The 23,610-nt window shown below is 37.6% G+C and overlaps 1 protein-coding gene across 1 annotated transcript in view; it reads right to left on the bottom strand.

Annotated features, from left to right (window-relative positions):
* Positions 1–796: 796 nt before the first annotated feature.
* Positions 797–23,610, bottom strand: part of SEMA3E (semaphorin 3E) — a 305,001-nt gene continuing 282,187 nt past the window's right edge. Inside the window, exon 17 of the mRNA XM_055420631.2 lies at positions 797–4,177. Coding sequence (XP_055276606.1) covers positions 3,725–4,177 — 453 coding nt within the window. The 3' untranslated portion in view covers positions 797–3,724. The remainder of the gene's footprint in view (positions 4,178–23,610) is intronic.

Here is a 23,610-nt window from a genome sequence, read left to right as displayed (position 1 = left end):
ATTTATTTCTTTATCCTCTAAGTTGAACTAAATAGAAATTATACATAATGGTACAAATTATGCAGTGTACATTGGCAGATCCACGTGACAGTCAAAGAGACCCATTGTCAATGGTCTTTGCAGCTTATCACCATGTGGTAATAAGTCTCATAACTTATCATCAGTGAGAAGAAACAATATGGCACATGCTGTTATGGATGCAGGCAAGCAAATAAAAGGAAGTCATATAAACAAAAATACCCCAGTACAGTCCTCCAGCTTATAAATAAGCCATTTTAACACAGAACACACTCAGTTTAGAATGAAATCCAAAAGATAATGCTATCTTCCCAAGAAAAATAAACGTACCAGCTTAAATAACATACTACAATCAAAAGTGTTCATTGGAAATCGATTATTTATATCTGATTCAAATGCAACAGTTGTTGGCCTGAAAAATGAGCACTGTTTTTGAAGAAGTAATTCAATGTGATTCTCTGCAATAAGAAAAAGAACATCAACTCCTTACTGTCATTATGACTGTGGCATTTTTTCCTGGGATCTCAAATACCTATTCAAGGCTAGGTAATATTTTAAATATTTTAATGTATCTGTCAAGCTGAAGACAATGCATTTCAAGGACAACATTTGCTGTGTTTGATTCATGCTTAATACAAGCACTCAAAATGATTTACTGTATTTTACAAATTTTACAAATGTTCATAATCACTATGAGGATTTACAAAACCCTATACCTTATAGTAAATATTAAACACTCGATAAAAATCTCCTAAGTATTTAACTAACTTTAGGAAGGAAAAAAGACTCTAATATATATATATATATATATATACATATACATGTATATAGAATTGCCACTTACTTATTAGGCAAAGACTTTCTGTTCCCTTTTTTTTCTAGAGCTCGTATTAGTGTTTACTTCTATTTTTAATCTCTGTTTCTCCAAGTTGATAAATTTGCACTGAAATATTCAGTAATAAACACAAAAGAAAACATGAACAATATAAAAGGCTGGATGTGTAAGAGACCCCACAAACCATAAAGTAAATTCCATTCAAGTTATAGTCCTTCTAGCTAACAATTCTCCATCTTTAGCTTAACAGGTGACTCAGGACTGAAAACTGAAGTGCACATGATTTTATGCCAAAGCTCATTCTATTCACAGGTCCTCTCCCTTCCCAGAGAATATCACAGAGGACATCTGAAGAAGCAGGAGACTGACTTACATGGAGATGTCCCTTAGGATGAGTGGCTATGATTCTTTCTCACCTGTGTGTTCCCAGAGGGCATGATGTCTGGGGAAAATGTGCTGGGGTCAAGGTAGGTGACTAAGTATGTGTCCTTCCTGAGTTCAAGAAAAGGGGCATAAATCACTTGTGATTTTCCAAGTTTGCATATTTCTCAAAGGAGATTCTACATTTGATTTCTAATGCCAAACAGAGCAAAAGGCTGAATATGTTTTGTGGTATGTTTCAGATTCTCAAGAAGGACAGGACAGCATAGGTTGTTGGTTTGTCTTTTGAAAAGGCAGTATCTTAAAAGTGTGAGTGTGTGTGTGTGTGTGTGAGGCAGTATACCTGCCCTCACATATGGGGGAGAATACAGGAGGGAAAAAAGGGTGGGAGAGAGACAGAATGTAAGAAGATGGGAAAATCAGTATATATGAAGTTTAGTCCTCTCCCTAAATTGTGAACTTGTGTCCTCAAAATTTTCTTATCAGGCTTCTATCAGTTAGCATTTTAAAAAGGCTTTTTTTGGGGGGCTTATTAAAATAATCATTTTAGTCAAAATAGCTTCTAGAATCATTTAATTCTTAAGATTTACATAACAGAAAAGTTATTTTCCTCAGTTTTATTTCTTCAGCTACAAAATATTTTACTTTACAATTAACATCACTGCTCTCATTAACTGCTTTTGGGTGTGTTATTGAGATGAAAGTGATAGCCACTTATACTGTATCTGCCTTACTTTAAAAAAAAAAATGAATACAGGAGAAAATCCTACTTTCCTTTCTCTTGTGTTAACAGAACAATATGTTCAATGGTGCTTTGCCTTATCTGTTCACTGTGAGTACTGCAGATACAAACTTTGCTAAGGACCCTCTGATCTGGGGTCACGGTTCTCTTTCTCCACACTGGGTAGGCCTTTACTGAAACACGGACAGCTTTCCGTTAATACTGAAATGGACAGTAATGACCTCCAGTGGATTTTTAGGCAAATAGCAACTGTGCATTTCAGAGAATGTTAAATTTCTAATATAGGGAGCTTGGCAACTTATTTAATGAACTTTCCAAACTTTCTTAAATTTATTAATTCTTGAACGAAATTGCAAACCATCACATTATCAACTATAGCCTATAAGCTAATTTTGAAAACTGAGAATAATGTCATTCGAACTTAAATAAATATTCATGATTATTTATGTGTAATTCACTTGAATTTAGTTTTAGTTAAATGAAAACTCTCGAAATTTCATACTTTAGAAAATTAACAGCTAAATAAGAGAAAAATCTTCAGGAAACAATCATCTTCAAATATAAAAATATCTGATAATATTTATAAGAAACAAGCAAATATTCTCTAAACATCTTGGTAGTAAACTGAACTTCATGAAACAACTTTCCTATTTAATATAAAATTAAAAGGAAATATTGATATCTGAGTGCAGAATATTTTACTTTTTAAAAAATAAAACATGTTTCTGGAATAACTTTAAGATTTCTGGGAAGATCATTTTTTTAAATAATCTTTACAATTTAAGTTTTAATAGGGCTTCAGTGCTTTAGTACCTTCATTTTTGGTTTGTGAGGTAATAAATTTTTCATAAACATTATCTTATAAGAATCACATTTTTACTTGTTAGTTTTTTTTTTTTTCTTCAAATGACCTAGATGTGTTTATTGAAAAACTGGTTCTAAATCTTTACTGGACAATCCATAGAATTAGAAAAAGATGAGAGAATATATCTTTTATACCACAAGAGGGCAGCAAAAATGTTTTCTGTCACTCTGTCTTGACATTCTTTGCTGTCTTTGAGATGTTATGTTAACATTTTTCTTTCTGCCCTGGAGTGAAATTCAAAGAACGTGTTTTCATTCTGAAACATAACTATTGTGAATGTGGTTTATTATTGAACGTTTTAGGAAGGACACAAGCCTCAAAGTGACCACAATTTTTCTTTCATAGTTTACAATAATTACAACAGACCTGCTTCATAAAGCTCATGGCTTAGACAACACTACTACATTAATTCTTAAAAGAGTACAGATGGTTCACATGAGAATGTGAAAGTATGTGATAATCTATATATTTTACATTGTGACGGAAAGGCAAAATTCATAAAGATTCAAACATTTATTTTTGCCATGATTATGAAAATATCTAATTTTTCAGCAATATTGCATTAATCTTAAGAGTAAAATAATAACTGCCATGGAAAAGCAGCCAACTACTCAAAGCTACAGCTATGGTCATCTTCTGATAAACAGAATGTGAAATCATTGAGAAATCCATGGTTTAAAAAAAGAATAGTTAATTTTATGTGAGGTTAACCAGTCAAATGAGTATGTAGAACAATTTATGATATCACCTCTATAATCCTTTCTATATTACAGAGAACTCTTTTTAAGCAATGCAAAGAAAGTATATGGTTTCTCTCTGTGTTTTTTTTTTTTTTAGTTCCTAAATATAAATTTTTCAGAAGCCAGTAGAAGGTTCCACCCCATCAGGAGTCCAGCGCGTGCCTCGGCAGGCGATAGTGCTCAATTTTGGGACGGAGCTTCTTTTCCTGTGGGTTGGCATACTTCCACTTGGATGGGGACATTTTAAGCTTTTTTCTCTTCTTATCTGTGCACCATACCTTTTCACAGTATTCTTCCACTCTCTGGAAGTTGCTATAACCAATCAACTGCAAGAATTCCTTGTACCATGGTTTTGTCCCACGTGGGATGATGCTCTGAGCAGGACAAGGCATCTTATGAAGCCTGTCCTCTTCAAAGTCTTTGTTAAACATCTCCTCCACTCTCTCCTCTTCCACTACCTCCAGAGTGATTTTACGGATTGTATGAACAAAACTATGCTCTACTGTCTGGCAAAAATAGGTCCCAGCATCCATTCTGCGTACTCTTAGGAAGAGTAAACCGAGGTCCATCTTAACCACTCTATCATCTGTCTTCACCTGTACAAGAACAAGAAAATCAAAGCACTGAAATGTTATCCAGGAAATAGAATACCAGTTTACACCTTTCCACTATCTAGACATTTTTTAAAATTTTTTCAATCATATGATGAAATCCTATAAGTCATATATGCATAATTATATATTATAATATATGTATAATAAATATATTAACTATAAAATATATTAACTATATAATATATTATATACACGCTGGGTCACTTCAATCATGTCTGACTTCTTTGAGATGCTATGGAATGTAGCTCACCAGACTCCTCTATCCATGGGATTCTCCAGGCAAGAATACTGGAGTGGGTTGCCATACTCCTCCAGGGGATCTTCCTGACCCAGGGATCAAATCTGCCCCTCTTTTGTCTCTTGCATTGGCAGGTGGGCTCTTTACTACTAGCACCATCTGGGAAGCCCATAAAATACTATATAAATGTATATAACTTATGTTAATATTTTATTTACATATTCATATTTTAATACATACATGTTTATTTATATATTTATATCGTTATACTATATATAATATAAACATATAGGAGAAAGAGGCTGAGTAATTACATTAGGTGTGTGTGCATGTGTGAACATGTATATCTGTGCACACATGTGTTTGTCCTAAACTTATTTATATTGAGATCACTTCATGTCAAAGACTTAGAGGTAATTTTACATCAGTATTGTTAAGAGCAAACTGAGAGGGCTTTTTCCCTAATGATTTCCATTACCCATTAGAAAAAACATCCAGTTCAGTATAGCAGTCAAGCTTTGAGTGTAATGAATATCTGTCAAATATAATTTTTTAATGGCAAAATAAATACAATTACTCACATTTTTAGCTCAGAGGTTCTTATATTTCCCATATCACATTGATCAATCTATGAGGCCCTGTGTTGGGAGGCTGTGATATCCACACTCTCTCTCCTTATCAAAAAGAATCCACCTATTCATTAATTCAGTGACAGCGTCCTACAATTCTACCAGGCTGTCCATTTAACAGACTAAAAAATAAACAACAGAAGTCCAGACTCTGCTCTGAAGAACCTCACAGGTCTAGTAAATATTAAGTCTGCATATACGTTCGGTACTCAACTGTTTTCTTTTCATGTTTGTGGCATAATAAATTACACACATTGTTTCTATCGGTAAATAATTATAATTCAGGGTAAGAAGAGCACAGTAAGGCTTTCAGTAAATAGCTAATATTTTACCACTAATAGCTGTACTATTATGTTCAAGCTGGTTTTAGAAAAGGCAGAGAAACCAGAGATCAAATTGCAAACATCCTCTGGATCATCGAAAAAGCAAGAGAGTTCCAGAAAAACATCTATTTCTACTTCATTGACTATGCCAAAGCCTTTGACTGTGTGGATCACAAGAAACTGTGGAAAATTCTGAAAGAGATGGGAATACCAGACCACCTGACTTGCCTCTTGAGAAACCTATATGCAGGTCAGGAAGCAACAGTTAGAACTGGACATGGAACAACAGACTGATTCCAAACAGGAAAAGGAGTACATCAAGGCTGTATATTGTCACCCTGCTTATTTAACTTATATGCAGAGTACATCATGCGAAACCCTGGGCTGGAAAAAGCACAAGCTGGAGTTAAGATTGCCAGAAGAAACATCAATAACCTCAGATATGCAGATGACACCACCCTTATGTCAGAAAGTAAAGAGGAACTCAAAAGCCTCTTGATGAAAGTGAAAGAGGAGAGTGAAAAAGTTGGCTTGAAGCTCAACATTCAGAAAACTAAGATCATGGCATCTGGTCCCATCACTTCATGGGAGATAGATGGGCAAACAGTGGAAACAGTGTCAGACTTTATTTTTGGGGGCTCCAAGATCACTGCAGATGGTGATTGCAGCCATTAAATTAAAAGACGCTTACTCCTAGGAAGGAAAGTTATGACCAACCTATTACTTTGCCAACAAAGGTCCGTCTAGTCAAGGCTATGGTTTTTCCAGTGGTCATGTATGCATGTGAGAATTGGACTGTGAAGAAAGCTGAGTGCTGAAGAATTGATGCTTTTGAACTGTGGTGTTGGAGAAGACTCTTGAGAGTCCCTTGGACTGCAAGGAGATCCAACCAGTCGATTCTAAAGGCAATCTGTCCTGGGTGTTCATTGGAAGGACTGATGCTGAAGCTGAAACTTCAATACTTTGGCCACCTCATGCGAAGAGTTGACTCACTGGTAAGGACTCTGATGCTGGGAGGGATTGGGGGCAGGAGGAAAAGGGAACGACAGAGGATGAGATGGCTGGATGGCATCACCGACTCGATGGACATGAATTTGGGTGAACTCCGGGGGTTGGTGATGGACAGGGAGGCCTAGCGTGCTGTGACTCATGGGGTCGCAACGAGTCGGACACGACTGAGCGACTGAACTGAACTGAATAACTGTACTAGTGAGTGAATGATTTGACTTTAGACAAAGCTAGATTCAAACACTGGCACCACTGTCTACTAACTGTCTGGCCAGGGGCAATTTTGCGTATTTTCTGTGTTCATTTTCTCTGTAAAGGAAGTATTAATTCTAATGTAACTTGAAGGATTGCTGTGAAGCTTAAATAACACAGGTGAGAATACTGTGTACAGAGCTATGAATACTTACCTTTACCTTTCCTATATACTGACATTCTTTATTGTGGGTTTCTCTCCAGTTCAGTTCAGTTCAGTCGCTCAGTCGTGTCCGATCTCTGCAACCCCATGAATCACACCACGCCAGGCCTCCCTGTCCATCACCAACTCCCGGAGTTCACTCAAACTCATGTCCACAGAGTCGGTGATGCCATCCAGCCATCTCATTCTTGGTTGTCCCCTTCTCCTCCCACCCCCAACCTTTCCCAGCATCAGAGTCTTTTTTCCAGTGAGTCAACTCGTCGCATGAGGTGGCCAAAGTATTGGAGTTTCAGCTTTAGCATCAGTCCTTCCAATGAACACCTGGATCGATCTCCCTCAGAATGGACTGGTTGGATTTCCTTGCGGTACAAGGGACTCTCAAGAGTCTTCTCCAGCACCACAGTTCAAAAGCATCAATTCTTTGGCGATCAGCTTTCTTCACAGTCCAACTCTCACATCCATATGTGACCACGGGAAAAACCATAGCCTTGACTAGACGGACCTTTGTTGGCAAAGTAATGTCTCTGCTTTTTAATATATTATCAAGGTTGGTCATAACTTTCCTTCCAAGGAGTAAGCGTCTTTTAATTTCATGGCTGCAATCAGCATCTGCAGTGATTTTGGAGCCCCAAAAAACAAAGTCTGACACTGTTTCCACTGTTTTTCAATCTATTTCCCATGAAGTGATGGGACCAGATGCCATGATCTTTGTTTTCTGAATGTTGAGCTTCAAGCCAACCTTTTCACTCTCCTCTTTCACTTTCATCAAGAGGCTTTTGAGTTCCTCTTCACTTTCTGCCATAAGGGTAGTGTCATCTGCATATCTGAGATTATTGATATTTCTCCCAGCAATCTTGATTCCAGCTTGTGCTTCTTCCAGCCCAGCATTCCTCATGATGTACTCTGCATATAAGTTAAATAAGCAAGGTGACAATATACAGCCTTGACGCACTCCTTTTCCTATTTGGAACGAGTCTGTTGTTCCATGTACAGTTCTGACTGTTGCTTCCTGACCTGCATACAGGTTTCTCAAGAGGCAGGTCAGATGATCTGGTATTCCCATCTCTTTCAGAATGTTCCACAGTTTCTTGTGATCCACACAGTCAAAGGCTTTGGCATAATCAATGAAGCAGAAATAGATGTTTTTCTGGAACTCTCTTGTTTTCTCCATGATCCAGCGGATGTTGGCAATTTGAACTCTGGTGCCTCTGCCTTTTCTAAAACCTGCTTGAACATCTGGGAGTTCACGGTTCACATATTGCTGAAGCCTGACTGGGAGAATTTTGAGCATGACTTTACTAGCGTGTGAGATGAGTGCAATTGTGAGGCAGTTTGAGCATTCTTTAGCATTGCCTTTCTTTGGGATTGGAATGAAGACTGCCCTTTTCCAGTCCTGTGGCCACTGCTGAGTTTTCCCAATTTGCTGGCATATTGAGTGCAGCACTTTCACAGCATCATCTTTCAAGATTTGAAATAGCTCAACTGGAATTCCATCACCTCCACTAGCTTTGTTTGTAGTGATGCTTTCTAAGGCCCACTTGACTTCACATTCCAAGATGTCTGGCTCTAGGTCAATGATCACGTTATCGTGACTATCTTGGTCGTGAAGATCTTTTTTGTACAGTTATTCTGTGTATTCTTGCCACCTCTTTTTAATATCTTCTACTTCTGTTAGGTCCATACCATTTCTGTCCTTTATCGAGCCCATCTTTGCATGAAATGTTCCCTTGGAATCTCTAATTTTCTTGAAGAGATCTCTTGTTTTTCCTATTCTGTTGTTTTCCTCTATTTCTTTGCATTGATCACTGAGGAAGGCTTTCTTATCTCTCCTTGCTATTCTTTGGAACTCTGCATTCAGATGCTTATATCTTTCCTTTTCTTCTTTGCTTTTCGCTTCTCTTCTTTTCACAGCGATTTGTAAGGCCTCCTCAGACAGCCATTTCGCTTTTTTGCATTTCTTTTACATGGGGATGGTCTTGGTCCCTGTCTCCTGTACAATGTCACAAACCTCCGTCCAGAGTTCATCAGGCACTCTATCTATCAGATCTAGTCCCTTAAATCTATTTCTCACTTCCACTGTATAATCATAAGGGATTTGATTTAGGTCATATCTGAATGGTCTAGTGGTTTTCCCTACTTTCTTCAATTTCAGTCTGAATTTGGCAATAGGAAGTTCATGATCTGAGCCACAGTCAGCTCCTGGTCTTGTTTTTGCTAACTGTATACAGCTTCTCCATCTTTGGCTGCAAAGAATATAATCAATCTGATTTCGGTGTTGACCATCTGGTGATGTCCCTGTGTAGAGTCTTCTCTTGTGTTGTTGGAAGAGGGTGTTTGCTATGACCAGTGCATTCTCTTGACAAAATTCTATTAGCCTTTGCCCTGTTTCATTCCGAAATGCAGTACTTGGATGAAATCTTAAAAACGACAGAATGATTTCTGTTTGTTTCCAAGGCAAACCATTCAATATTAAAGTAATCCAGGCCTATGCCCTAACCAGTAATGCTGAAGAAGCCGAAGTTGAATGGTTCTATGAAGACTTACAAGACCTTTTAGAACGAACACCCAAAAAAGTTGTCCTTTTCATTATAAGGGACTGGAATGCAAAAGTAGGAAGTCAAGAAACACCTGGAGTAACAGGCAAATTTGGCCTTGGAGCACGGGTTTCACTCCAGATGACCACAATTAAAGAGTATATCACAATAAATGAGTCACACAAATTTTTGGTTTCCCAGTGAATATACAATTTATGTTTCTACTATACTATTGTCTATTAAGCGTGAAATAGTGTTATGTCTAAAAAATAATGGATATACCTTAATTAAAAACACTGTTAAAAAATCAACTGTCATCTGAGTTTTCAAAGAACTATTAATCTTTTTGTAATAGCAACATCAAATATCACTGATCACAGATCATCATGTTAGGTAGTTAGAATAGGAAAAAGGAGGCCAGAATGGCAGTGGCTAAAAGACAAGGAAGGGAAAACCCCACAAAAACAGAACAAAGGACAGGAGTGAGGACCTCAGGTAGAACAAACAGCACTCCTGGCTAGCCCAATTTTCATAGGGCAGGCCAGGGGGAGGAGAAAAAACATAAAAAGAGGAGTCAAAGGGCTGTGGGTCTGTCTCTCTCTCACCCTCTCGCTCTTTCTCTCTCTCTCTCCCTCTCTCCCCTCTTTGCATCTCTTGGGTCAGCATGCCCTCATGCCTTGAGGATATATTTTCCTTTATTTTCTAAATAAAACTGAGCTGTAACAAGGAGCTGTAACACTGATCTGTCTGAGAGCTGAGACATGGTCTGTCCGAGGGCTTTAACACTGGTCCATCACTTCAAATTTTTGTTGTGACAAGACAGAACCAAGGAAATTACACACTGCCCCAACAATAACAAATACAATAACAATGAAAAGTTGGAAATATGGTGAGAATTATCAAAAGGTGACACAAAATGAGCAAAGGCTGTTGGAAAAATGGTGCCAACAGACTTGCTGCACACGGGACTGCCACAAACCTTCAAACTGTAAACAACACAATATCTACATAATAGTACCAAGCAAAGTCCAATAAAATGGATGCCTGTCCATTCCTTTAGTTAAAAACAAACTAGTATGTGTTTTCACATGGCCTAAGATCCTATTACGATGTGAGAAAGGTGATTTGCAATACACTGGCTCACTTCCCCTTTGAGAATAGACAAAAGAAACACATTAACCTCTGCCAATTTAAGAGGGGCGTGCAAAGTCCCCCTACCGCTTCAGCAGGAAAGGCCATTACCACAAGCACAGTTTTTGTCCCAGTGTTAGGTCAGGGCAAGAGCTGCCAGGCTAAGCTCTCTCAAGGCTTAATCAGTTCGGGCACAGCTAAGTTGCAGTGGTACTCCTCACGAGTGATTACTCCTGTGTGGCCATTTATATAATCTGTGAATAATGTAACAGATGGGATTAGTTGTATAGTGAGAGACTATAGGCCTTGCCTGGTGGCTCAGTGGTGAAGAACCTGCCTGCCAATGCAGGAGACACAGGTTCAATCCCTGGGTCAGGAAGATCCCCTGGAGAAGGAAACGGCAATCCCCTCCAGTATTCTTGCCTGGGAGAATCCCATGGACAGAGGAGCCTGGCAGGCTACAGTTCATGGGGTCACAAAGAGTCACACATGATTTAGCAAGTAAGCAACAACAAAAGAGATTGCAAGCCAAATAGGGATGTTAATGATAAATTACAAGGCTCCCAGATGTTATTCTTTTCAGCCATGAAAGCTCAATTATTCAGCAGCTTCATAGTGACACAGGTGATAAAAGGGGCTCCTGGAATCCTTCACAGCGGCTTCCTTGACATGTCAGGACATGTCCTGATGGACAGAACATGACAGCCATTAACTCAGGAAGTTCTCCAGTGATAAGCCAGGAAGACCCCTCAAACCAAAACATTTTCACTATATAGAAACTTTTTATTATCCTTGAGAATGTATCTTTTTCATCTGCCACAGAAAATAACTCAAAGGACTCTGTGCCACTCTGCTCATCTTCCCCAGTCCTCTTGACAGTCTTCTTTACCACTATCTTTTTCCACAAATTCATGACCTACGGAACCTAGCTGTGACCACACCATGCCTCTGACAATAAAAACTGTCTCTGAAACACATCCTCCACTGCTTTTAAATTAGTGGCTTCCTTGGACACAGATGGACTTGACTCCTTAAATGTCTTTTGTTCTGTGTAGTACACGCCATTATACTGGTTCTCTCCTTGGTCTTTCTGTTGATTTTTCTTTCCTTCAGAGGCATAAGCCTCTGTCCTTCCTTTATCCCACTTTTTATTTGCATCAGTTGATAATTCTTCTATTTTCTCATTTTGATCAATTTCCCTAAGATGGTACATCTTACACATAAATAGTCCATTATTTTGTGTTTCTTATTAATGATAAAAGACTGACCAGGACTAAGCATATGACAATTCACTAACTATAGTTCAGTGTCTTTCCACTCAAACTGCACTCCCCTCCCATTTATTAAATTCTCTCTTTCTGACCATATCATTATTTTTGAACCTACCCTCAGCTGCTGATCATTTGTATTTCACTATCATTGTTCTATCTATATCAAATACATCAAAATCTCACCAACATTTCTTCAGTGCTGACCAACATAAACATCCCTTCCACTTCACTATTTTTGCTACATGTTAGACTCTCCTATTTCATGACTATTTTTTTTTTTTGACCTTATCTCATGGCAGTCACCCCCCAAATCCTTCTTTCTGTTCCTGCTTTCATGCCCAACTTGATTCTGTTTCAGGTCCTGAAGGGACTCCCATACAACTGGCTCCTTCTCATCCCAAAGAATGAACTAAATGTAACCTCTTCAGGGCTCTTCAATACCCCCAGGTAAAAGTATCCTTTCTCCCTTAATATCATCATTTCACCTATTACCATTTATATATCTGAGCCTGCAACATTACCTGCAAATACAAAATAGTCCTGTAATGAGTTTTCTTTTGACTGGTATCTTTCCCCTTTATTTGAACATATGGGTGGGTGGTGGTTTAGTTACTAAGTTGTGCCCGAATCTTGAGACCCCATGGACTATAGCCCATCAGGTTCCTCTGTCCATGAGTACCATTTAACTCTTCAAAGTCTATTCCCTTTTGTAACATTCCTGACTTAGAACTTATTCAGACTTTATTGTGTGTCTGGCAGATCATACGGTAAAGAATCTGCCTGCAATGAAGAAGACCTGGGTTCGATCCTGGGTCGGGAAGATCCCCTGGAGAAGGGAATGGCAACCCAATTCAGTATTCTTGCCTGGAGAATTCCATGGACAGAGAAGTCCGGTGGGCTACTATAGTCCATGGGGCCATGAAGAGTTGGAAACGACTGAGCAGCTAAACACATTGTCTGAGCAGGTAAGAACTGCTCAGTTAACTAGACGTTACCTTTCTAATTCTCTATACCAAAACAGCTTCATGTGGTGTTTCTCACTAGGGTTGGTAGAAGAGGTACATTTGGGGAGATGAGTGAATTTTCTAGAAGGATTTCTCAATGTATTTATTTTTATGATAATAAATATAAATTAATAAATTATATGGGATCATGTGGAAGATCACCTCCTGGTGAATGTTTGTGTTTATCATTGATTCTGAGCCATTTTCAGTGCTTAAACAGTTTCCAGCTGCTAAGAACAAAGATGGATTTAATATGTTAATGATACATTCCAGCCAAATGAAAACCAAACAACACCCCTATGTACTAATGCACATAAAAAATTTTGAAGTCACTTGAGAAAAGTGTGGGGGGACTGAGTCATCATAAGGCACAAGGTGCTATGGATAGATGTTTTACACATGCACAATGTGGTAGCCTATATCACATAATATGTTCATGGAGATACCTTATTTCAGTGGAAAAAAAATCATTACATCAACTAAACATTTAAATGATGCCTACGTTTGTTTATATTTAATTTGTAAATTTACCTTCATTCTATATTTGAATGAAAGCTATGAGCTTAAAGAATGCATTTCCTATTTCAGTCTTGTAAATATTTAATAAACATTATAAGTCATGGTAGCAGCCCAAGAAAATGTTGTACTGTTAAGGGCAGGTGGTGGTGGGGGCAACCTATACAATACTAGAAACGAATCTTCCACGCCTCCCAAATCCTGCTGCTCTTGGCCTCTGTACTTGGCCTCTGTCTTATTCTGGTCTTAGTGTTTTATTCTTTCCATTAGTTGAACTCCTTTCTGTTGTTCACCCATCCAATTAAAAAGACTTCTCTCTAGGCTTAAGTTTTTATGGATGTAAAAGTTGGACTGTGAAGAGGGCTGATCACCAAAGAATTGATGCTTTAGAACTATCAGTTCAGTTCAGTCGCTCAGTCGTGTCCGACTCTCCGCGACCCCATGAATCACAGCACGCCAGGCCTCCCTGTCCATCACCAACTCCCGGAGTTCACTCAAACTCATGTCCACAGAGTCGGTGATGCCATCCAGCCATCTCATTCTCCGTCGTCCCCTTCTCCTCCCGCCCCCAACCTTTCCCAGCATCAGAGTCTTTTCCAGTGAGTCAACTCGTCTCATGAGGTGGCCAAAGTATTGGAGTTTCAGCTTTAGCATCAGTCCCTCCAATGAACATCCAGGATTGATCTCCTTTAGAATGGACTGGTTGGATCTCCTTGCAGTATAAGGGACTCTCAAGAGTCTTCTCCAACACCACAGTTCAAAAGCATCGATTCTTCGGCGATCAGCTTTCTTCACAGTCCAACTCTCACATCCATACATGACCACGGGAAAAACCATTGCCTTGACTAGACGGACCTTGGTCGGCAAAGTAATGTCTCTGCTTTTTAATATACTATCAAGGTTGGTCATAACTTTCCTTCCAAGGAGCAAGCGTCTTTTAATTTCATGGCTGCAATCAGCATCTGCAGTGATTTTGGAGCCCAAAAAAACAAAGTCTGACACTGTTTCCACTGTTTTTCCATCTATTTCCCATGAAGTGATGGGACCAGATGCCATGATCTTTGTTTTCTGAATGTTGAGCTTCAAGCCAACCTTTTCACTCTCCTCTTTCACTTTCATCAAGAGGCTTTTGAGTTCCTCTTCACTTTCTGCCATAAGGGTAGTGTCATCTGCATATCTGAGGTTATTGATATTTCTCCCAGCAATCTTGATTCCAGCTTGTGCTTCTTCCAGCCCAGCGTTCCTCATGATGTACTCTGCATATAAGTTAAATAAGCAAGGTGACAATATACAACCTTGACGCACTCCTTTTCCTATTTGGAACCAGTCTGTTGTTCCATGACCGGTTCTAACTGTTGCTTCCTGACCTGCATACAGGTTTCTCAAGAGGCAGGTCAGGTGGTCTGGGATTCCCATCTCTTTCAGAATGTTCCACAGTTTATTGTGATCCACACAGTCAAAGGCTTTGGCATAGTCAATGAAGCAGAAATAGATGTTTTTCTGAAACTCTCTTGCTTTCTCCATGATCCAGCGGATGTTGGCAATTTGATCTCTGGTGCCTCTGCCTTTTCTAAAACCTGCTTGAACATCTGGGAGTTCACGGTTTACATACTGCTGAAGCCTGGCTTGGAGAATTTTGAGCATGACTTTACTAGCGTGTGAGATGAGTGCAATTGTGCGGTAGTTTGAGCATTCTTTGGCATTGCCTTTCTTTGGGATTGGAATGAAGACTGCCCTTTTCCAGTCCTGTGGCCACTGCTGAGTTTTCCAAATCTGCTGGCATATTGAGTGCAGCACTTTCACAGCATCATCTTTCAAGACTTGAAATAGCTCAACTGGAATTCCATCACCACCACTAGCTTTGTTCGTAGTGATGCTTTCTAAGGCCCACTTGACTTCACATTCCAAGATGTCTGGGTCTAGGTCAGTGATCACATTATCGTGACTATCTTGGTCGTGAAGATCTTTTTTGTACAGTTCTTCTGTGTATTCCTGCCACCTCTTCTTAATATCTTCTGCTTCTGTTAGGTCCATACCATTTCTGTCCTTTATCGAGCCCATCTTTGCATGAAAAGTTCCCTTGGAATCTCTAATTTTCTTGAAGAGGTCTCTTGTTTTTCCTATTCTGTTGTTTTCCTCTATTTCTTTGCATTGATCACTGAGGAAGGCTTTCTCATCTCTCCTTGCTATTCTTTGGAACTCTGCATTCAGATGCTTATATCTTTCCTTTTCTCCTTTGCTTTTCGCCTCTCTTCTTTTTACAGCTATTTGTAAGGCCTCCTCAGACAGCCATTTCGCTCTTTTGCATTTCTTTTCCATAGTGTTGGATAAGACTCTTGAGAGTCCCTTGGCCTGCAAGGAGATCCAACCAGTCCATTCTAAAGGAGATCAGTCCTGGGTGTTCATTGGAAGGACTGATGCTGAAGCTGAAACTCCAATACTTTGGCCACCTCATGCGAAGAGTTGACTCACTGGAAAAGACTCTGATGCTAGGAGGGATTGGGGGTGGGAGGAGAAGGGGACGACAGAGAGTGAGATGGCTGGATGGCATCATCGACTCGATGGACATGAGTTTGAGTGAACTTTGGGAGTTGGTGATGGACAGGGAGGCCTGGCATGCGTGATTCATGGGGTTGCAAAGAGTCGGACACGACTGAGTGACTGAACTGAACTGAGACTTAAGTTTTCCCTTCTTAAATGAATACTTTCTTCACAGCCCATGTAGAGTTGTCTCTTTGTAACTCAATAACATTCACATTTGTAGCATACAAGCTGGTATTTTTTATTCTTCTTCAAATTATTTTTCCATACAATTTTTATCTCTTTAACGATATTTTTAATTTCAAAAGGGCAAAGGCCTATATCTTAATCATTCTGAACAGTTTTGAGTGCTCAGAACATATGAAAAATGAGAACATACTAATTAGTTCATAGTGTACAAATGTACAAGGCAATAGGGGTTACCAGTAAATATAAATCCAAAAGTTATTCACTTTTTTAGGTAAGTTCAACAAGGATTTGGATAGAGAGGAAGCAAACATGATTTCAGGAACAGCTAGCAACTAATGAAGAAAGCTATGGTCCACAGATACAATAGGGAAAACAGTTCCAGGACACAGTCTTTTCCTGAAAAGAATCTGGATACAAACATTATCACAGATATGATCCTTTGTCCCCTCCGTACCACACTTCTTATGAAAATGAATAACATCTGAGTAAACATGAAAGTCATATAGTTTAGTTTCTGGCATATAGCAAGCAGTCTATGAAAGTGTTTTAAAATAAAACAAAAAAGCAAAAATATAAATAAATACAAATATTTCATTACTGAATATGAAGTATTTTCATGGGCTTTTTTTCCAATTCTGATATAAAAATCCAATGTTTCTTTCATAATCAGAAACCCAAGTTTGAGAAACAGTTCATTATGTAGCCATAAAGTCCAGACTGGTTCAAAAATATAGAAGCACAACGATGACAATGGGAAGGTCCTACACCATTTATTTGTTTGTTATAGATGGTGCCTGTCTCACAATTGTGGTCTCCACTCCTGGTTAAGTGAATCATAAATTCAGGAATAAAATATGTTTGAACTCTTGAGTTTGGACAACTGTACACTATGTAGGTTAAATTGCTCTGAAAGTTAAATATATCTTCCATGGCCTACAACTACCTAAAAAAAAAAAAATGGCTTAGAAATTTGTATTTGAAGTCTTTCCACTACTTAATCTTTTCACTTTTGTTAACATGGGTACCTTCAACAATCATATCTTGATTACAGAATTGTTTTCATTCAACTGCCCTGTCTGCAGACCAGATTTTCTTGGTCAAGAAGATGGTACATAATACATCATTTTATCAAATATTCTTATAGAAAATCTATAAAAACACAAAATTTCTTCCTAAAAATGGTTTTAATATTGTTAGCTATAAAAATTGATTCAATATGTTTCATAATGTCGAATAAAAGAAGTAATTGAACAAAGAACCCTGCACATCTGGTAGCTGGTCAGGAAGAAGCAGTGCTTTCCATGTGTATCAACCATATGGTTCCATACTTTTTATAGGAAATGGAGAGACAAAGGCCTTGAAATGGTTTAGTTCAGAATATATTTAACAATGAAATCAGCTTTAGTTGAGTGATAAAGACCAACAGTTTATATATTTATTTGTTATTCTGGCCTGCCTTCAATGCAAAAAAAATTTTGACTTACAGAAAATATATGATATGCAATAACATAAACAAAAAAATTTTCCTTTTATTAAAAACACTTTCCAGTGTGAACTTGCTCTATGATAGAGATGATTCCCCAATAGAGATAGGATGAATTACTTAGAAACTCTTTGGAGAAACCTATTACACTGTACAAAGAACAAATAAACTTGTATTTATATTTCAGATTAATTAAAGACCCAAATGGAGAAACCTTGCATCTAATACAAGAAGATGCTGAGAAGAAAGTTATTATAAATAAGAATGCCATTCTGTGAAAAAATGTTGTATTTAAGATATCAGCTAATTCAAAGAAGCTTGAATATTTATATTCAATAATGAAATAATGTAAACAGAAGAGGCAAAGAACTCTTGAAAGTCAACAAAAGGAAGTAAAAAGTGGAATGGAAAAAGTCTATGAATAAGTAATTCAGAAAAAGAGAAACTCAAGTATTTCATAAGTATGCAATATCAATGTTCAACCTTACTAGTAATTTTAGAAATGCAAATTTATACAAAATACTACATTGTACCCAGAAGAAAGGCAAAAATTAGGAAATACCAAATATAGGTGAGGATATGGGCAAATGGGAACCCACAGGAACTGTTTTGAGAGTGCAGATGGTGCGTTAATTTTGGAAAGCACACTGACAATAGTTACCGAAATGAAGGATGTTGACAGATAATAATTTAAAAATTTGCACTCAGATTTATAAGGAGTTACTTGAAGAGATGACCATTGAAGATGTGGTACTGGTAATTAATGACACTTGGTCTACTTGTAGGGGAATGCATCAATTAGGAGCAATGAATGCACGCTGTGGCATGAGCAGTTGTCAGAAACAATGAAACAGAGACATACACAGAACAGTGATAAATCATACAAACATAGTGCTGACTTTACAAAGTAGAAGCAGAATAAGAGCTATAACAAAATACATTTATTTTCACAGCTCACTCATACTAAAAATGTTATATACCTGTTCAATATACAAATGCAATATTGGACTTATTCCAGTCCTTGCAGTGGATGCATATGGAGAAGCAAGGGTGAAAGTGGAGAAAAAGCCAAACAAGAGAGGAGATTTGTGTGGACTGATGATGACAATGTGCCCTAAAATAAGGAGTATGATTAAATTATGCAACTGAAGTAAAAAAATAAGAACCAAAAACCAAAACAAACAAAAACTCCAGTTTTTTTGTAATGATTATCCTGGTCTGTCTATAAGATCTGTTCATGCTCTAGAATACTGTAATCATACACTTTTACAAATACTGCTTGAAAATAAATGGCAGTTTAAGAGTAATATTTTATTGAAAAATTATATAGATAAGAATAGCAGGATGATCAGGGTGAAGGGAACAAGAAGACAGGGGATGAAAGTAAATATAATTTTGAAAACAAAAATGCACAGCATAAGGCACTCAACAGCTACTTTAACTGGAGTATCAATTCAAAACTAAATTTCCTAGTGATCAAAGGAAAGAGGAAAGTAAGGTAAATTCAGAGACAAAAATGTCTCTAAAATATACTATTAAAATTACTTTCTGCATTGTCATGCTACTTTGTTTAATCAGATGTCCAGAGTCTGACTGGTCTCAGTAGGATAAAACAGATCAGGATCTCATTTCATAGATGTTTAGCATTATCTTGGAAAATTAACAGAAGAGAGTTATTCTAGATCTATTCTTAAAATCACAAAGTTGCTTTATATTTTCACACCATACAAAAGAAAGTGTGTCTTTGCCATTGCAAAGGAAAAAGTAAAATTAATAAGCTATACTGCTAATTACTCCAGAACTAAAATATGGGGCATATGATGTTATAAAAACATGCTTGTCAAGGCTAAAAAACATAAGTTTTGAATATTTACCTGTAAAGAGATGTTAGTTTAGAAAAGATGAACACATTTTTTAATAGACTGAAGTATAAACATAAAAACTGCTAAACAGATGTTTCAAATGAGGCAAAGAGTTCATGCATTTTAAAACGTCATGACAACTAGAAAAACGAAGAAATAATATTCATGTGGAACAAATCCAATGCTTTCAAAACATGTAAATAAAGACAGAAATGTAAACTTATGGCTGTCATTGATCCCTGTCATGGATTAGCTAGCACTGGTGAAAGTCAAGAAAATGAGTCATCTAGCAAACAAGATAGTCAAATGAAGATAGGATTTTACTTCAAGTCTCCTAGTTTTGATGACATAATGCAATTGAAACATTTAAAAGATGTAATTTGTGTATTTTTCTTTCTTTTGTTTTCTCAAGAGAAGCTATCTCCATAAGGTATGGCTCGTCAATAAAAATATGTTTCCATGGAGAGTGTACAAATTTAGTATAGATGCAATGAATTCTAAGTTACCTGGAAAGAACTACTGATTGGTAGATTAATCATGCCTCAGATTTCTCAACAAAATTTAAAATGACTTTGAGGAATTTATCCTACTCAGTAGGTGGTCTGAAGACAAAGTTGAGAAGTGACAATTTCTGGCACAGAAAAAAAAAGGATTGAGAGTGAAGTAAAGTTGATGTTTTTGAATTTTGATGTCAATTTACAACCTCTCTTAAATTTTCTATAAAAAACATGTACATTTGAGCATTATTTAGGCAGTCTACACAGTGCATACAATTGATATTTTATTTTCAAGAAACACAAACACACAAAAATGGTTTCTTTTAAGTAGAGAAACTCCAATGGAAAGATCAAAAAGGATTAAGGAGAAAATAAGCCTTCCATGCTCACCAATGGATAAATTATGATGGTGGTCATATGTACCAGCAGTTTACTGGCCTGCACTATACCTCGTTGGCAAGGATGTGAAGAATATTTTATGTATCTTGGGATTGCTCCTAATTTCCTCACTGAGGATTTATGACCTGCTTCCTATAACTCTATCTTGTTTACAGTGTCTTTGGGAAGCACACTGGTTTTGTCAGTAAAGAATAAAATCCAAAAGAACACATTCCAAGAAAATATTCATTTTGTTTGGGTTTGCTGAAACCCATTCCAATAAAGTTATAGTGCTCAGCACAAAATGAGGGCTTGGTTTTTCATGAAAATATATTTTTGTCCAAAATACAGAGACACATAATGAGACTTATACATGCTTTCCTTTGTCCTCTTTAATCAGAGGTCAACAAATTTTCTATAAAGAGCTATAAAGTAAAGATTGTGGTGTTTATATGTCAGGTGGTCTCTGTTAAAGTACTCAACCTTGTAGCTACAGCATGAAAACAGTCATAGACACTAGGTAAACAAATCAACAATGCAGTTTTCAAATAAAATTTTATTCATAAAAGAGGCTGAGATTTGGCCCCCAGGTCGTACTTTGCCAACTTCTGCTTTAAATCATTGGCAAAGTTTAAAAGACTATTCTATTTTCAGGTTAGAAATAACATAGTCCAAACTTACAACATTCAAAATAAGGATCATAATAATGTGAGCAGTTTTACTAATCTTCTGAATATCTTAAAGAAACTATGGATTACTTTGTCATGATAGGTGAAAATTATACAGTGGACTAATAAATATTTAAATTTAAGCTGGGAGGGATTGGGGGCAGGAGGAGACGGGGACGACAGAGAATGAGATGGCTGGATGGCATCTCCGACTCGATGGACGTGAGTTTGAGTGAACTCCGGGAGTTGGTGATGGACAGGGAGGCCTGGCGTGCTGTGATTCATGGGGTCGCAAAGAGTCGGACACGACTGAGCGACTGAACTGAACTGAACTGAAGCAAATAAATGTATACTTAAATTTTTCCTCAATTATTAGTTTTAAAATATAATGCTCATGTATTTTAGAGAAAGAGAAATACATGGTGAAAAAATTTAATTGTACAACCACATGCTTCAGCAAGTATGGATGCTTTCCTTCGGGATGTTAACTAAGAATCAACTTTTTTCAATCATTTTGGAAGCTTGTAAATACAAATACATGGAACTACAGAAACTGAGATTTCATAAACTTGGGTATATCATTTCAGGTGATTTAGTGGTGTTTTCTAACAGGTTTTTTTTGTTGTTGTTTCTTTTGCAATCACACAAACATACTTTATACCTTCTTCCTATAAGGAAGATTTGTGATATGTTCCAAATTAAAACATATGCAGAAACATATATATATGAGTACCTAATTCAAATAACTATAGATGGACTATCAAACAGCTAAACTTGGATTTTGTGAATGAAATTATCCACACACATAAAATATTTTCTTTTCTCCCCAGTTCAGAGAATGGGGTTTTTTCCACTTCCTTCTTAGCATCCATCCTGTCACTTTTGTTTGTAATGATATTTTCTCTTCCACAGTCTTCATCTTGCTTTATCACTTAGCTATACCTTTTCTTCTCTATGGATACTTCCCTTCAACCTCTAAACAAGACCAAGCCAAAAAAGGCAACATCTCCTATAGCTGATCTCTCGAATTTCTCACCCAAACCTTTAGGTGGAGAACATTATACTAGCTGTTTCTAATCCCACACAGCCCCATGCTTAAACCATTTAGCCCCATCACTTAACCTGTTGCTAGATGACTCCTAGTTTAACCATTCCAATGAACATTCTCACTAGAGCCTGGTGCTTATTTTTCTGACTTTTTCCAAGGGTGCTGTTTATTACTTCATCCTTATCCAAGTTCTTTTCTCTGAGTTCTATTATACCACATTCCCAACTCCACTGTCTATACCTCCTCAAGGTACACCACTCCAGTGGTACTTACCATCTGTGTACTTTCCATCAGTTACTTAATCTCATCTCTGTAATGCACAGAATAACACTAACTGCCACAGAAAAATATTATAAGTTTTAAATACACACATAAAGCACTTAATAGAACAGGGTACATAAGCACTAAATGAATGTTAACTAAAATCATTACTTGCTTTTCTTAACAATTTTACTCTTCATCTTTTAGAATTTTTTCTTCTAATTTTCCCTTCCATGTGGGTTTCCCCCTTGCTTCTGGCCTTAGCTCACATGCTTCTCATTCACTCCTTCTCCAAGGTAGGCTACAGCAGTTGGAGGGCCTGTTGCACTGTAACTAAGGGTCTAGAGCTGAAACCAAAAGGTCTGGTTCAAATTCAGACTGATTTCACAGGCAAGTAACTCAATCTCTCTGTGCTTCAGTTTCCTTCAATTTAAAGTGGGCACAATGATACTAACTACTTCATAAGACTGTCGCAAGGATTAAAAGTACACCTATATGTAAAATTCTTAGAACAGTACCTGGTGCACAGTAAGCCATTTTAAAATGCTGATGCTTGCTATATTATTCTTAGTTTTATTATCTCTATGAATTCATTGCCTCTTTGCTGAGGCCTCTCACTCATCTCCTGCCATTCCAAATCTCTTCTTTGGGCTTTATATTCCCAATCATGACTATACCAGAAGGATGCTCTGTCTGCATCTTTACAGGGGCCCCCAATTCGATACGGCCAAAACTGAACTCTACCTTTCCTCCCTATATTCTTGGAATCATGTCTTTGCACAATCAACCACAGACACACCCAAAGCTGGAATAGGTGAATTATTTTTTCCCTCAAATATCAAATACACTCAATGTTATCTCATAAAAATTAGTATGTGTCTTCTTCCTTCTTACTACCACTGTTTTCAGTTCAGTTCAGTTCAGTCGCTCAGTCGTATCCGACTCTGCGATTACATGAATCACAGCACGCCAGGCCTCCCTGTCCATCACCAACTCCCGGAGTTCACTCAAATTCATGTCCACAGAGTCGGTGATGCCATCCAGCCACTTCATTCTCTGTCGTCCCCTTCTCCTCCTGCCCCCAATCCCTCTCAGAATCAGAGTCTTTTAGTTTGGTCAAAAATCTTTCAAAATCTGCCTACTGAAACACCTTCTTAAATGTTCTTCTTGACACCCTGCTTATCCTTCAACCCAGTAAGCTAGTTTCTAGAGTAATGTATCTAAACAGTTTGTCTAAGGCATTCTCACTGGCTTATAGGTTAAGTAAAATGGCCCCTTGATAGATCTACTCGCTTTTGCATTCTCATGTCCACCACAGATCTACATCATCTGTTTTGTGTCTCCCCTCCATCACATATGCTTATGCCAGTCTCTCTGCTAGTTGGTTTCTACTTATCCATTAACACAGGGCTCAAATGT

The sequence above is a fragment of the Moschus berezovskii genome, chromosome 3 (genome assembly GCF_049115385.1).
Source record: "Moschus berezovskii isolate FMDL1 chromosome 3, NW_MosBer_1.0, whole genome shotgun sequence".
NCBI lineage: Eukaryota > Metazoa > Chordata > Mammalia > Artiodactyla > Moschidae > Moschus > Moschus berezovskii.
Note: the sequence above shows the minus strand (reverse complement) of the source record. Positions and strands in the feature narration are given on the sequence as shown.